Source organism: Triticum aestivum, chromosome 1A, assembly GCF_018294505.1.
Source record: "Triticum aestivum cultivar Chinese Spring chromosome 1A, IWGSC CS RefSeq v2.1, whole genome shotgun sequence".
NCBI classification, from domain to species: Eukaryota; Viridiplantae; Streptophyta; class Magnoliopsida; order Poales; family Poaceae; genus Triticum; species Triticum aestivum.
The window spans coordinates 2,632,032-2,647,423 of record NC_057794.1 but is presented as its reverse complement, the minus strand read 5'-3'; the positions used below and the strand labels follow the sequence as shown (position 1 = coordinate 2,647,423).

The window sequence follows — 15,392 nt, the reverse complement described above, 5'->3', positions numbered from 1 at the left end:
CTCTGTTCCCAGATTGATATTTTATATATGTTGCGGGTAGTTCCCAGATTGATATAGTTTGGACCTGTATTTTTTGTTGTATAGTAGGCAGGTCATATGCATTTGAGGTTATGTTCACCTTAATTTTTTTAGTTCAAAGTTATGGTAGAAGACTATTTATAGTTAATGGCAAAAGAGCCCGTGTGTTGCAACGGGAGAAGGAAATACCGCACGGACGTAAACCCAAGAACCATGACTACTAGTAGAAAAAGGGTCAAACGTTGAAGCACATTAGTGCCGGTTTGAATTAGAGCCGGCACTAATGTGTACATTAGTGCCGGTTCGTGGCGGCGATCAATAGTACCGGTTCGTGGCGAACCTTTAGTACCGGTTCATACCACGAACCGGTACTAAAGAGGTTGTGTCAGCCTGCGGTCAGGCTATGGCCCCACCATCACCATTAGTGCCGGTTTGTACCACGAACCGGTACTAATGAGGTTATGGCAAGCTGTTTTTAGTTTCACCTCGCCAAGAGAGAGGCAGTATGAGCGGTTTATAAGCCGTGAGTGCACAGACAATTATGAAGAGTTGCAATGCTCACCTACATGTTGATTAGCTTCAAGCCTTGCAGAATACCATAGATTGCACTGAGCTATGTGCAGTGCAGTCTACACTATTTCGAATGGCTTGAAGCAAATTAACCAGCATTGTGTCTCTTTTTTATTTTTAATAACTTATTTAAACTCCGGACTTCTTTTGTGTTCAGTATGCAGCATTCAAAGCGACGTCATCAATTTCCAACATGTTCTGACACCATTTGTTGTTTTTCGGTCATTTACCTAATTGTTTAGAGAGCTAAATGACTATGAAATTGAAAATCACTATAAAATGAATCCTGAAAATGTTGAAACTTGGCATGGTATCATCATATCACCCGCATAGCATGCGCGAAAGAGTAGAGAGGGTCACGGCAAAAACTGGATGCACTTCGTGTACAAACTGGACAAACTCTTTCCGAGTATCAGGGTTTCGAACGAGAACTCATCTGTTACATGGCCACTTCAATGATTTTTAAACTTATTTGAACTCCGGACTTCTTTTGTGTTCAGTATGCAGCATTCAAAGCGACGTCATCAATTTCCAACATGTTTTGACATCATTTGTTGTTTTTCGGTCATTTACCTAATTGTTTAGAGAGCTAAATGACCGTGAAATTGAAAATCACTACAAAATGAATCCTGAAAATGTTGAAACTTGGCATGGTATCATCATATCACCCGCATAGCATAAGCGAAAGAGTAGAGAGGGTCACGGCAAAAACTGGACTCACTTCGTGTACAAACTGGACAAACTCTTTCGGAGTATCAGGGTTTCGAACGAGAACTCATCTGTTACATGGCCACTTCAATGTTTTTTAAACTTATTTGAACTCCGGACTTCTTTTGTGTTCAGTATGCAGCATTCAAAGCGACGTCATCAATTTGCAACATGTTCTGACATCATTTATTGTTTTTCGGTCGTTTACCTAATTGTTTAGAGAGCTAAGTGACCGTGAAATTGAAAATCACTACAAAATGAATCCTGAAAATGTTGAAACTTGGCATGGTATCATCATATCACCCGCATAGCGTGCGCGAAAGAGTAGAGAGGGTCACGGCAAAAACTGGATGCACTTCGTGTACAAACTGGACAAACTCTTTCGGAGTATCAGGGTTTCGGACGAGAACTCATCTGTTACATGGCCCCCAACTCTGTTTTGGTGTCAAAAAGTGGAGGCAAAGTGGTCATTCCTTTTGTGCTGGGCAACGTAGGATAACCTCTGGGGGGACAAAGCAACCGGGGCATAGGGGCTCCGACCAGCGCGACTCCAGGCCCGTTGTAGAGGCCTGGTGGAGACAATGAACCGGGGAGACTACACTACTTGCTCCGGAACAATTTCAATCCCATCTTGGCTTCATGAGTACTCAGATCGAAGCTTCGTCTCTCTCCGCAATGTTTGCTCTTGATTTTGTTGGAGATACGTGATGCAATGATAAATAATAGCACACTCTATTTTGGCATGCCCCGGTTCCTGTCGAACCACGTGGTCATGTCTCCGGTCCCGTGAAGTCCACGGGGGGCTGAAGCGGAGTCTCCACGAGGGAGAAACGCAATTTAGCCGGACGGTCTTCACGGGTGACTCATGTTCGCCGGGTTTCGATCCCCGTGCTGATCCGACCAATCACACCCCTTTCGTTATGAATTTTCGTTCCCCACCCAAAGTTCCGAAAATTCGTCTCGCTCCCGTTTTTCATCACTTCTGAAATAAACAACTGATGTCATGGAGCAGCAAGGATACCTCAGCATGTAGGACCAGGGTGACAATGCAATCAACGTGAACCATAAATTGGCTCCAGAGAAACTTGCAGTTGTCAGGGGAGATTAAAGTTCCCGCCTTTAGAATCAGCTCCTGGTAATTGTATCCATTTGATTATTTCTTGTCCAGGTAATCAGAAAAAACATATAGTCTACAATGAAAGGAGGTGCTAACTAAAAACACTGCATTGATCTAGTAGAAACGTATTTATGCAAGTATAACGCGTCACACATATACCTTTTTCCTTGAGATGGAGGCCAGTGGATCCAATTGGCAACTCTTGTCAAGTACTAGTAGGGAACGAAAGTTTTCAAAGGTATCACCGTCTCCATCTAACCAAATTGTCGATATTATCCAAAGCATCATCATACACTGCACAGAAAGAAGGAAGAACAAGTCTCAGCTCCTAAATCACTTTTTTCTTCTTCAAATAGACAGTATTAAATTTGACATACTTCATCGCGGGCAGATTCAGCAATTGCTTGTATATCTACTTTTCCATTCCTTACTCTTGACATATCGGCATTGAATAATATCGTTAATCTGCACATATTGCACCACCATTTAGTCTTTGTGCAACAGAGGACCTGCTCTTGACTTAGATATAGAGCGAAGCTCACCTGTCTTTCATGCGGATCGAGATCGTTTTAGCTTCTTCTTTTGCCTTTGATTCAACAAGGCTCCTTCCATGATTTCTTAGCCTTGAAAGCAGTTCTTTCACTGTACCATCATCGAGCTCCAAATCTGAAAGATCATTTTTAAGATCCGCAGCAGCAGCTATTGTCTCACTTACAAGAAGCGTTTTAATAACTTCCCACGTGTTATATCGAGCTGAACGTAGAAACTCCTTGACTGGTTCGGCTAGAGCTCTTGTAAGTCTCCCCTGAAATAACATCGATCCCAGATAAAACAAGGTATCCATGTTCGGCCATGACAGACGTCAACATATAATTTGCTAAAAGATGAATCGGAAGTTCGGAAGAACCTGAGATCTGCCACAAATATCTGCCACTTTCCGTTTCAAAACACGAACTGACTCCACATGAGCGTCGATGGCATGCTTAAGCTTATCCTCGAAAGTTGCAGGATCCCATTTCACTTGTTGAATAGTAGCATCTGTAAAGCCACATGCAATATACAAGCATTTGGACAGAATCGGAGTGGAGTGCAAATTGAGGAATAACATTCTTTAGAATAAGAAAGCTACCATTACCCAGTGGATCACCATTTTCCATGTAAAAGAAAGTAGTAGCATCAGAAACATACCTTCACATCCTTTTCTGAACTTATGCAAGAATGATTGCGCACAAGCATGAGCGGCAACGCGGAATTCCTCAATTTTTAGGGCCTCATGAAAGGACTCCTTGAATTCTTTTAAAGTTCCATTCAGAAAATGCTTCATAAGAGATATGTACGCAGGATGGACAAGCTACAAAATGAAATTTGTATCGAATAAGACAAAAGTACACAAGAGAATGCTTTTCAGAGACAAAAATGCAGCATTTTCTAAACAAGGATATGAAATGATTGGCGGACAATAAAAAAGAATATGGATTCGTTGTAAGGTTCTTGTTCCCCTTGGTAGGCTTGGAATGTTTTTGGGGAACAAACTCTGGACCACCGCGTTACCCATCCTGGCGGCACTAGGGAACTTCACCAGCGCCACCTCCTAGCCTAACCTACACTCCCTCTATCGCTGTTGCGTAAGGGGCCTGTTGGCGAAGAGCAAGCAGACCCCGGCGGGCATTTCGCTGGATCGTTGGTTGTCCGGATCTAGGAGGTACGACGGCCATGTAGTAGGTGACATGGAGGTAGAGCCTGATCTAGGCACTGCGGGCTGGCTGCTAGAGGTCGCCATTCTTGGGTGTTCTTCGCACGGATCTATGCGAGGTGGCACTCTAGGTGGTCGCACATGTTTAGAACTGGCACGTCAGGGAGCCAGGGTCACATCCTCCACTTGCAGCCACCGATTTCGCAGCTGTCCCCGCAATCTGCCATGGGACGAAGTCTTGGAACTGATCGGCGGCTTATGAGCTTATAATTGTTGACTATGCGCAGTCATGCTGATGGGTCGCCTATCGGATATGATGTTAGGCGGATGTAGCTTGTCATTGCCCATGGTTGACCCGACATGGTTGCCCTGATTCAGATCTGGACGGCTTGGTGGTGGTGAACCATATCCAGTCGGTTGGGTGCTGGCGGTTGCAAACAGTGCTACCGCGACTACAAGATGGCAGTGCTCACTAAAAGATCTTTGGGAGGGCTCATCTTCTCCTGATGCGGTAATTGACTTCGGCGGTGACATGCGAACTATGGATGATGGCTTGACATAAAGGGATGGTTGTAAAGTGCCGGCAGTAGCACATCACAACTATCTAGAGGTGGGTGTGTTCTCATCATGTTTGTATAATCTTGATTTGAGCCAATAAAATGGCTCTTGCTCTTTATTCATGGCTTAAAGAAAATATGATGATCTGTAATCAATAGAGTAACATCAAGATTTGCATCCAAGATTGCTACTATGGTATACGACTGAGAAAATGGACTGATTTATTCACACTGTTTATGACAAAAACTGTCAGCGACAAGGAGCAAGGCGCCGACGACCCACAAGAACAAGCGCAAGTGGTGGGCCGGCCCAGGAGGCAGCCTCGCCTACCAGCTCGGCTGGCTGGCCCGGAATGGGCCAAGGTGGGCACAATACTTAAGCAAGTCGACCCTGCGCGAGTAGCTGGCGAACGGCTGGCTGGAAAGTCACTTTACTCTTTTTCGTCTTGTAATAGTCTTCCTCCTTCCTCCCGATCCCCATCCATGGATCCATGACATTGTAGCTCGAATTGATGATAATGGAAGCTAGCTGAGGTAATTGATGAGTGAGTGTTAACAAAAACCAAGTCAACTGCTGATTAAACTGTGACAAGAAACTATTGTTTGATCATGATCTTGAGGGACCGCTTGGAAGGCTCACTTACGTTTGACTCACACGTGCTTCTAAAGATGGAGAGGGGGAAATTGGATGGTGAGAACAACAAGCTGAAGGAGATGGTCACTTTGAGATATACACTTCTTCTGGCTAAGGATGAGGAGGCAGTTAGGAGGCTGAAGGGAAGCAGCTGAAGCCACAAATCACCTTGACCTTCACCTACCGTGATGCCACTACCAGAGAGAGAACTAGAGGGTGATCATGTTATTTACTCTACTGGTCTTAATTTGAGGTTCCGACTCTTCCACTTCCTGAAATGCATGGCAAACCCATGGTGGGGCCCGTTATCCCGGGAAGCAAGGAGCCCTCGGGCACTTGGGTGTGTTATAACTAATCTTGATATTTTTATCAGCATGTTTATTTCGTTTAGGTATGTAGTGTAGGTTCAGAAGTTGTAGGTCGGCAAGGGTTCAGCGGAGGCGTGCGAAAAAGGCGAGATGCCAAGCTGCCGTGTGAGATGGCGAGCACGGCGAGATGCCGATGGCAGCGAGAGGCTGCAAAGCTGCACGAGGCGGCACGGCCGTGCGTACGGCAAGCGCATGAACGGCGAAGCGGGACCGGCTGGATGGGTTGGTTAGATGCATGCAAGTGGTTAGCTAGCTTCATGGATGAGTTTGTTAGCATGCATGAGTAGCTAGTTGGATTAGTTGCCGAGGGTAGTGGCTGGCTAGTGCATGGGTCTGCATGAAGTATGTAGCGTTAGTTGGTTAGTGGCCAACGTGGTGGTCGGGTTAGTGGGTGTGTCCTACCCCTGGTGTATATATATGTATTGCATTGGAGTAATGAAATGATGAGGCCGTGAGGGCTGAGGAAAAGATGTAGTCTCTCGTGTGACCAAGGAGAAAGGCCTCTTGGCAAAGTTAATTGGCTTTCTTTCTTGGCGTGTGTGTGCGTCTGAGTTGAGTCTTTCACATGGTGTTTGTGTGTGTTCTTGTGTGAGACAAGAGAGAGAGTTGTGTGAGTCAGCTCGTGGAAGAAGTGCGGCGCTGCGATGAGAGGCGGCGCCAACAGGGTGCACCATGGAAAACTCAGCTTTTGGGACAACAGAAGCGGAAGAAAGGTTATCCCTTCCCGTTCAGGTTTTCCTTCTTGCCCCTCACAGCCATCACTTGTTTGCAGAATATAAAAGGGACGGTGTGGTAGGGCAAGTGGTATATGCTGCTCAAGGATACTTATGGGTATGAATGAGAGAATATCACAGCTAATGTCTCACTGGATGACATTGAAGACAAGTTTGAGAAAGGGGGCCTGAGCATGATAAATCAAGATGACGAATAAAGCAATCTGTCATAGGTTAGGCGTAGTTGTACTCTATATGATTTCTTTTTTGCTGGTCTGGATTATTAGGCCCCAGTTTTTACAGTCCTATTGAATAGCTCTGTTTCCGCATTCCTTGTATCATAACCTTTTCGTTGGGTTTTAATCATGAGAAATCTTGGGCGAGTGCCTGTAATCTAAAAATGTGACGCAAAAGCTCAAAAATATGTACGAACCTGCGAAATTCTGGACACTAGTTGTTGTCTTTCCAATGTTCTGACGCCTTCATCATAATAAATAGACTCCTTATCATACCTACAATTTAAAGACAAACTAAATCAGCAAAGGCAAGGTATTTCTTGACGATCTTCACATAATATATATGCCAAGAAATAAGCACCATCGGCACAGAATAATTCACATATGGCAAGCAAACATGTCGTATGGATTACTTCTGCATTTACAATTCTACCCAGCTTGGCACCTAATTCTTGTTATTGTTTGAAGCAGAAGGAACGGACAAGATTTGAAACCAGAAAGCCATCCGTTTGACATGGACATTTTTTTAGAAAAGGAGGATATACCCCCGGCCTCTGCATCTGGACGATGCATGCAGCCATATTATTAATTATTCACAAAGACAATACAAGATGATACATCAATAAGCCTGAAGCCATCATCTTGGCAACACCGTTGCTACTCCTATCCCCTTGATGAAGGCGTGCCAAATGTCCGGGCCTAATACCAAACAGACATTGCATCAAAGCCTAACATCTAAAGCCGGGTGTCCCATCCAAGACACTACCTGAATTGGGTCCCACACCGGTTTGGCACACTCACAGTGAGCACCGCACGCTGCAAGGGCCATCAACTCCTTCATCCCTCGGTCCATCCTCAGAGCAGAACTGAAGCACCGACCTTGCCAGGCCTATCTGCCATCAACGCCACCATGACGCCAGCCAGCTTCCTCCTCCTGCACGAGTCCATCTCCACGCATCAGACGCCGAGTCTCCACAGCGCCACGCCGCCGAGATCCGCCACCATCAATGTGTAAGATGAAGTACCGCTCCACCAAAGTCGCCGTCCTCTAGTCCCTCGAGCCCGTGTGCTCCTCCAAGAATGACGCCCCCAGGGGGGAATGACACCAGAGAGCCACCATCATCCGATCTACTGATCTAGGGTTTCCCCCGGAGGTAGCATAGAGTGGCCTTGAACTTCTCCACGATGATGCCTTCAGGAAGGGAACGACGCAGACAGCGTCGCCATCGCCGGCCTTGGCAATAGCCAATAGCAGGTTTTCACCCGGATCCGATCGAAGACCTCCATCTCTCGTGCACGGGTCGCCGCCATCCTTGCCGGGATCTGGATGATCCCGCTGCTAGATCTCAACAAGGAGAAGCCTCCCCACCGAGACCCGCCGGCTGAGCAGGGGAGGCCGAGACCGTGCCCACAGGATCAGATCCGCGATGAATCCATGCCCGCGCCGCCACCCTGGAGTCAGCCCCGCGCGCAGCTGCCACCGCCTGCCGAGGCTCGCCGCCGCGTGCCCCGCGCCCCGCCACCGCTCGCCGAGGCCTGCCACCTCGCGCCAAACCGCGAGCGCCGCAGGACACCGCCGCCTACCGCCTAGATCCGCTGCCCGCGGAGGAAGGGGAGTCGGGAGAGGGAGTCCCCCGCCGCCGCCATCTGCCACGCGGGTTTCACCCGGCGGCGTCACCCGGCGGCGGCGCGAGGAGGGGAGAAGGAGAGGGCGGCGGCGGCGCCTAGGGTTGGAGAGCCCCCGAGTCGCCCAGGGCGGGGGCGACGCGAGGGACGCCGGTTGTTTGTACGTGTCGTCAAATCACCAACTAGGGGTGGGTGGGAGTCTGACATGGACATACTTGGCAATAATTGTCCTAACTTGAAAACATAGAATAAACTGGCTTGAATTTCTGATCGCCCAAACTGGTAAATAGCAGTGACCAATCTGGACAAGTTTTCCGAAACTTGGGTATACCACAACCACATGAAAGGAAATATCTCTGACCAGAAAAGTTCAATTGACTCACTCTGATAAACATCTAAGAAAAAGTCCGCTGATCTTTTTCCCAAACCCTGGAACACAGTCATTCTGAACAGCCTCTTCACAATGTTTCCATTCCTTTATATATATAAATACATATAGTATCAGTTGGTTAGTGCATGAACCCAACAATTTATATTGTGCATTATGGGTACCATAATCACCTCGTCAGCTGTAAAACTAGATACTTTCGCACTACCGATTTGCCAACAGCGCACTCTAGCAACCATAACCTGAATTTTGTACATAGAAGATATGTCAATACACATTAATGCCTCGTTTTGTAGCCATATAATAGTGAACTAGTTTCTGAATAATTCAATATGCAAAAATAGTGTGGTTGTTAATACTTCAGGTGCTTGGCTAACCAGATTACTGCATTTTCAATAGTTCAGCATACCTAATAATTTAGTTTTTTCTCAGTAATAAAAAAAAGTCTCACCTCTTTCCAAAATACAGAGGAAAACAAATATTTTTTAAAAATGACAATTACTTCGCTAAAAACAGTAGCGGACAAACATGTATGAAGTTTTCTGAATACTAAAAATTACAGTGGCATCTCGAGACCAAATTTTCTACAGGCATCCTGATGAAATACTTAGCAATCAAATATTTCAGTTTTAAATTCACTTTTCTCTCAAACATAGCCAAAGTAAAATACGTTGATAGCTCAAACTAAAACTTCCGTAGGCAGATGCTTACTTTATGAGAAGGTAGATCAAGGTCTTTGTCCTCCTTAATGAGCTTCCACATTTCCTTTGTACTGACAGAAAAATCTGAAGCCGGAAAATTTCCAGAAGGTCCAGCATGACCAATTGATTTCTGAAACCTACTTCTTAAACCGGAAACCTTCACAGATTCAATTTAGTGTTAGATATGGTTTGAGGAACATCAGCAACAATCACGAGCCAAGTAAACAATGGAAAATTAGAATTTAAATTCAAACTATGGGATTTTACAATTTCAATTGATTTTCTTCTTAAATTATACGCATTGCCGTAACAATGTTAGCAAACATATAGTGTTGCTGTAGTATGGAAAAAGAGAGGAGAAGAACAATTGGGGTGTATAGATGGGGTATTCTTTTGCGGGGGACTGTATAGATGGGGCCTTTCTTTTTGCGGGGTCAACCATAGGATACCATCTTTTTGGTCTCCCAATCTGTTTGGGGAGGCTCCTATTTTCACAAATAGGGAGAATAGGTGCGGAAAATGGTTGGAGATGCCTAACATACCATGAGTCCTCTGCTAGCAACCCTTTCCCCTTGCCACCGAGCCGGACGCTCTTGAAGGCCATGCTCTAAAAACTTTATCCCTAGTGCTGATTTTTTTTCCATTTAGCAGGATTTGCGGAGCATTTCATGGTGCTGATTTTTTTTCCATTTAGCAGGAATTGCGGAGCATTACATGGTGCTGGCCATAGAGTCGCCCGAGGTGATGTAATTTCATGCTCAATCCCCACCAACAGCACTTTGTAGACCTGACCGTGTGCTGCACTGATGGTTTTTTGCGTTGTAGGGTACGTGCCATGGCCACAGGAGCTTCGCGGTGGCAACGCTTGCCCGAGCGAGTCGACTCTCGGGATGCAGGAGGACCGTGTCTGCAACTGTCTGCAAACTAGAAAATTAAACTAACACTGTTACTAAAGTAGTGAGGATTAGTGCAATGTTCGCATCGCAGATGCATGCGGACAGCGAGGACACGTCGGCCTGCATCCCTAGTCGACGCTATTGAGCTGCTAGATCCAGAATTGTCCAGGTCAAACGGGACACTGGGGATTTCTAGCAGCCGAAATCGGACAGACGTGACAAGGCAATTTGTGCAGGTACTGCCATTTCGTATGCAGGCTCGGGCACAAGTAGTCAGAGTTGTGTGTGCGGAGAGCATTTTTTCGGAAGGGGACGCTTTATTACTTAAAAAATTTAAGCATTACACCCAGCTTCTGCATCACTAAAATGCATACAGCCAAAAATTGTCCTCACACACAAACGAAAATAAAAAGGCAAGATACAAAGAAACATGTAGAGTCTGTAAAACATGTAAAGCGGAGATGGGCTTGTTAGAGTTATATTAGTGATGTCTTTTGGCCTTTTGCATTCTAGTCTCTTGACATCCTCCTATAGTCTTTTGGCATTCTCATGTATGTGAATACATGTTGGCTTTGGCCTTCTAATAATACAACTTGCTTTCGTAACAGGGTCAATCCTAAAATCATACTGCCGTAGCCTGCGGAGATTCGGGCGGCATTTGGTGGCCACCGCATGCATAGGCAGAAGCTGAACTTGCTCGCACAAGCGTTGCATTAGGGGCTTGTATTCTTACATCTAACTAGCCGCCATAGCACGAATTAATCCTCTCCACCACGGTCACCTGAGCGTACCTACGAGCTCCTCAGTGGCGGCAACATGTTGGGGGAGGCTAGCATTACTGATTGGGAATCAGTACAAATATTCACAGCACTGACGCAATGTGAAGTCAAGTTTTCTTGTGGCTCGGTAGACAGTGGCCTTGATCGATGTTGGACTGCCAACCTGTTGGTCCACTGTGACCTTCCTCTTCACTGCCACGATGCTGCCGTCGTCCAAGTTCCCTTCCAACCTACAGACCATGTTGAACTTCTAGTTGAATTATGGCTAGTTGTCTGGCAAGCAAACGGAAAGAGTTGTGCAAGCGTCAGGTTTGATGGTCCTGGCTATCTTCTTGGATGTCGTGGAAGCAAGCGCCGCTATCAACATTGGTGTGGATGGTTTAATGTATTGCTCACGCAGATGAAAGCTTAGGTCGAGTCTTGGGGTCATGCTAGAGGTTTACGGCTTATGGTATGCCTGACTCTGTATTGGATATTGTTCATTGATCCCCATTGTTGTGTGGCGGTGAGCTGTTGACCCGTCTCTCTCTCTCTCTCTCCTCTCTCTCTCTCTCTCCCCTCTCTCTCTCCCCCCCTCTCTCTCTCAATGCTTGTAAATATCTATCTACTCCTCCCTCATTTCTTTAATATACGTTATTTTAAAGATTTTAGTACGGATTACATATGGATGTATATCGACATATTTTAAAGTATAAATTTCATTCATTTTGCTTCGTATATAGTTCATAGTAGAATCTCTAGAAAATACTTATATTCAGGAACGGAGGGAGTATCTATCATCTGCTACTATACTAATTAGAGACTTTTACATTTTAGAAAATCCGACTGTTATGTTATGCTCCAAATTGAAGTATAAAGATAAAAGATAAATTATGACGAGCGAACATAGAGAGGTCCGTTGCCGGTAGGCTTCGTCAATCCCCGGTGCTTGTTATCTCTCCCGATATAGTGAAGTTCGCTGGCTGGCGCCCATGGTTTTTTTTTTCCTTCGCCTTGTATGGGTTTTCCACGTTAAAATCTCATGTCTCCTGGGTTTATTTCGTTCTTTGTTGTTTTATTTGTGTGTCGTATGTCTAACGAAAATCATATAACTTTTAGAAAATACCAGGTCAATTCCCAAAAGTTCATAACGAAATTTCCACATTTGAAAATGACTGTAACACATTTAAAAGTTCCCAGCATTGAAATTTTACGAGGTGCATTGACGAAAATTTGATCTTGTACGAATTTATGGATCAGCGACCTGTCTTTCTACCTTGTCAATATATCATGTTTAAAAAAAAGTTACACCAACCTCCTCTTTAAATGAATCCTCCTGGTGCTCGTAGTTCGAGAGGCTCTCAAATTGTAACTGTATGTCGAAAAGAAATACACATATCAGTAAGAGAATCTGGCGATAATGCATAAAAAATCCAGAAACAAGTAATTAGGTTTTGCATTTTACGTTGAAAAAATCATTAATGTTAGTAGATCTTTGGTCCTGGGGTTTAGGGACACATTCCCATATCTGAAATAAACAAAAAGTAGGTTAGCTTCTTCAAAGACAGTCGGATGTCAGTCACAAACCGAAAACATGATACTGTATAATCTAATCGTGTACCTTCAGGATATCTGTCTGTAAACTGGATACAAGGCTTTCGAAAGGTGTCTGTTTCAAACAAAAAAGGAATGAATATATCACGGTACAAAAATGGGTTTAGAAAAAGCAAGCTGTCACCTTTGATTTGTCGCGAATAACAAATAACATGGTTTTCTTGCGAGGGTCGAACAACTTCATGAGGACCTACAAAGATAGAAGGAACAAGGGAACTCAATCATGTCTCCCATACCATGAAAGAATAAGATCGACGTACAGTAACGCCACACTACAGTGTAACAAGCTAACCTGGAAAATGGTTTTCAAAAGAGGCCTGCTCCCACCTTGTTCTCTCCCAATATCTTTACACGACCTATGGAAGAAACAAAACTAATCACTCAAATGGAGTGTGCAACTTAGGAAATTCCATGTTTAGCTTCCATCAATTAGAAAAATAGGACCTACATATTGATCAACACAACATCTGAAACAGCCAAAGCAAATAATGCAGTTTGATTCTCAAATGCCGTGTCATCCTGAAATATCATAGATGAATTAGTTGAGAACAATGTGGAGAAGAAAAAGTGCCATAACAGAAATTCTGATAACAAGCAACGATGTCACGGCCCTCATGTCCACGGGCAATCAAAATATGCACGCTTCAGCTTGTGAGCACAATATTAGTCTGCCTTAATAAGCTGAATCTATCATTCCACTGCAAGTTAGGAATACTCTGAAATTGAGTTTGTTGGAGGGGTCGAGGCTATAGGCTTGTTAGTTGAAGGCGCAAAGAGTTGACCATTCGAGATGCCTGGGCAGTTATAAAGGAAATGCACACTAGCCCATGCGTTGACTAGTTAGCCTAAGCATGTGTGCTCTATGATACTACAACTTCCAATCTAATCTCAATGGAGCGTGCACGACCGGCCAACTGAACGAACTCTCCTCCGAGCTGCGCCGGTAGCCACTCCGGCTCTGGCGGCCACTTCTCAGTCGCATGTCGCTACGACGTGCGTCCAACTCTCGGCTTCCTCCTCCGTCGACATGAGCCCCGCCTCTGCCTCGGGCCCGACGTCCCTGGACGTACGCCCCCTCCACCTCACTGCTCCATCATCATCGCCACGACAATGCCTCCTGCCACACCTGGCCCCAGTGGAGTGCCCTAGCAGGAGGTCTGGAAGAGGAAAGAGCAGCGGTCGCCCGTGCCCTGGCCTCGGTTGGCCAGTCAATATACTTTTTTACTAGAAGAGTCAAGCAAAAGCTTCCCACTTCGCCAGAGTGAGATGGGCTTGGGAAGCATCCGACACTTTCTCGGTGTGATCGGCGTATCCGAGCAAGTTTGTGAGTCACGAACATGACCCGGCGGCCAAGTTGATTTGGAAGTTGAAGGCCCGTCACCGGTGCAAGTTTTTCTCTTCGATGGCGCTTCGGAATAGGTGATGGACTTTGGACTGGCTGGCTCAGACAGGATTACCACACCAGGCCACTTATCCTCTTTGTGACCAGGGCGAGGAATCCATGGAGACATGTTGATCTAATGCTTGTTCGCACGAGTGGTCTGGCAGGCTGTCCTTGCAGCTTTGGTCCGGATAGATTGGGTGAGCACCTAGTCCCCTGGCTCACCGCCGAGGGACTCGGCTGACGTCATTGGAAGGATTGGCGCACGCTTCTTTTCCTAATATGTTGGATGATGTGGAAACACCAGAATGCCATCGTCTTCGACAATGCATGACTCTCCACTTCGGCGGTGCTTGCAATGGATCCTGCAGGAGGGGCGGACCTGACACCTTGCAGACATATGTAGTTCGGAGGGTTGATGGTTTCTGTCAGTGGTTGTACCTACGGGATAACCGGGAGTAGTCTGATTAGTTCTGGCTAGGTGGGTTAGAGCACGAGTGGTGTTTGCACTGTCGTGCACTTTGTAATATCACCTGGACGGGCTCTTTCCCACTTCTCTCTTAATTGATTATATACATGCTTATGCGTGTCCTAGAAAAAAAATCTAATCTGAATGGAAGACTTCTTATTTTGAAGTACCCGATCTGCTCTCTCCATTCCATCAGTTCCTTCCAAATCCATTACAAGGGTGCATGGCCCAATATTTTTGGCCTTCGCCAACCATACACCTTTGGTAGTTTGTGACCTGAAAATTCCAAGAATTTTCTTATAGAAGGACAACCGGTTGCACCAAAGCCATGAAACTACATATGTAGAAAAGGCACAAAATATGTATAAATGGTGATAGCATACCTTTGTTCAATATTCATCTCCTGAAAATTGGTTCCGAATAGATGATTCAGAAGTGTACTCTTTCCTGCAAAAAGTAGTTGGGGGAAACGGAACTGATGACCAGTGGTGTAACAAGTTAAAAAGAATGTATCTTAAACCAGGATGGAAAGGTAAGTAGCGAAGAAACCCCATACCACTACTTTGAGGCCCCAGTATTGATACAACGCAGTATGGGTCGTTCAGTTTAACATGCTTGGTGAATTCGTCAAATTTGGGAATATCCAAAACACCATCCCAACCAATTATCTGTGTTGCGAAACAGTGGTCCTCCATTTCTGCAACGTGCATTGTAAGGTTGTCAGCACATTTATCTAAATAAGAACAAACTAGGGTAAAAAAGAACACAAACTGTAACTTTAATATTTTTTAGATTATTATTAACTCTAATAATCAATGCATTACGAAATATTTAGAGCTTGTTTTTTGTGATTAACTTATTTTAGATGATACTGGTTTTAGTTATCATTGCAGTGCAGCGTATGTACAGTGCAGCTGGTTACAAATGGGCATGCCGGCAGTAGAT

The 15,392-nt window shown here is 45.2% G+C and overlaps 1 protein-coding gene across 1 annotated transcript in view; it reads right to left on the bottom strand.

Annotated features, from left to right (window-relative positions):
* LOC123071326 (protein ROOT HAIR DEFECTIVE 3-like) overlaps nucleotides 1–15,142 on the bottom strand; it is a 61,251-nt gene extending 46,109 nt beyond the window's left edge. Inside the window, exons 1-17 of the mRNA XM_044494869.1 lie at nucleotides 15,004–15,142; nucleotides 14,831–14,894; nucleotides 14,618–14,723; nucleotides 13,046–13,116; nucleotides 12,890–12,953; nucleotides 12,722–12,787; nucleotides 12,605–12,652; nucleotides 12,449–12,511; nucleotides 12,299–12,355; nucleotides 9,340–9,486; nucleotides 8,802–8,870; nucleotides 8,624–8,715; nucleotides 6,812–6,890; nucleotides 3,602–3,764; nucleotides 3,321–3,451; nucleotides 2,956–3,218; nucleotides 2,791–2,878 (exon numbers count right to left, since the gene is read on the bottom strand). Of these exons, the coding sequence (XP_044350804.1) occupies nucleotides 2,791–2,878; nucleotides 2,956–3,218; nucleotides 3,321–3,451; nucleotides 3,602–3,764; nucleotides 6,812–6,890; nucleotides 8,624–8,715; nucleotides 8,802–8,870; nucleotides 9,340–9,486; nucleotides 12,299–12,355; nucleotides 12,449–12,511; nucleotides 12,605–12,652; nucleotides 12,722–12,787; nucleotides 12,890–12,953; nucleotides 13,046–13,116; nucleotides 14,618–14,723; nucleotides 14,831–14,894; nucleotides 15,004–15,142 (1,710 nt within the window). The remainder of the gene's footprint in view (nucleotides 1–2,790; nucleotides 2,879–2,955; nucleotides 3,219–3,320; nucleotides 3,452–3,601; nucleotides 3,765–6,811; nucleotides 6,891–8,623; nucleotides 8,716–8,801; nucleotides 8,871–9,339; nucleotides 9,487–12,298; nucleotides 12,356–12,448; nucleotides 12,512–12,604; nucleotides 12,653–12,721; nucleotides 12,788–12,889; nucleotides 12,954–13,045; nucleotides 13,117–14,617; nucleotides 14,724–14,830; nucleotides 14,895–15,003) is intronic.
* Between the last annotated feature and the right edge of the window lie 250 nt (nucleotides 15,143–15,392).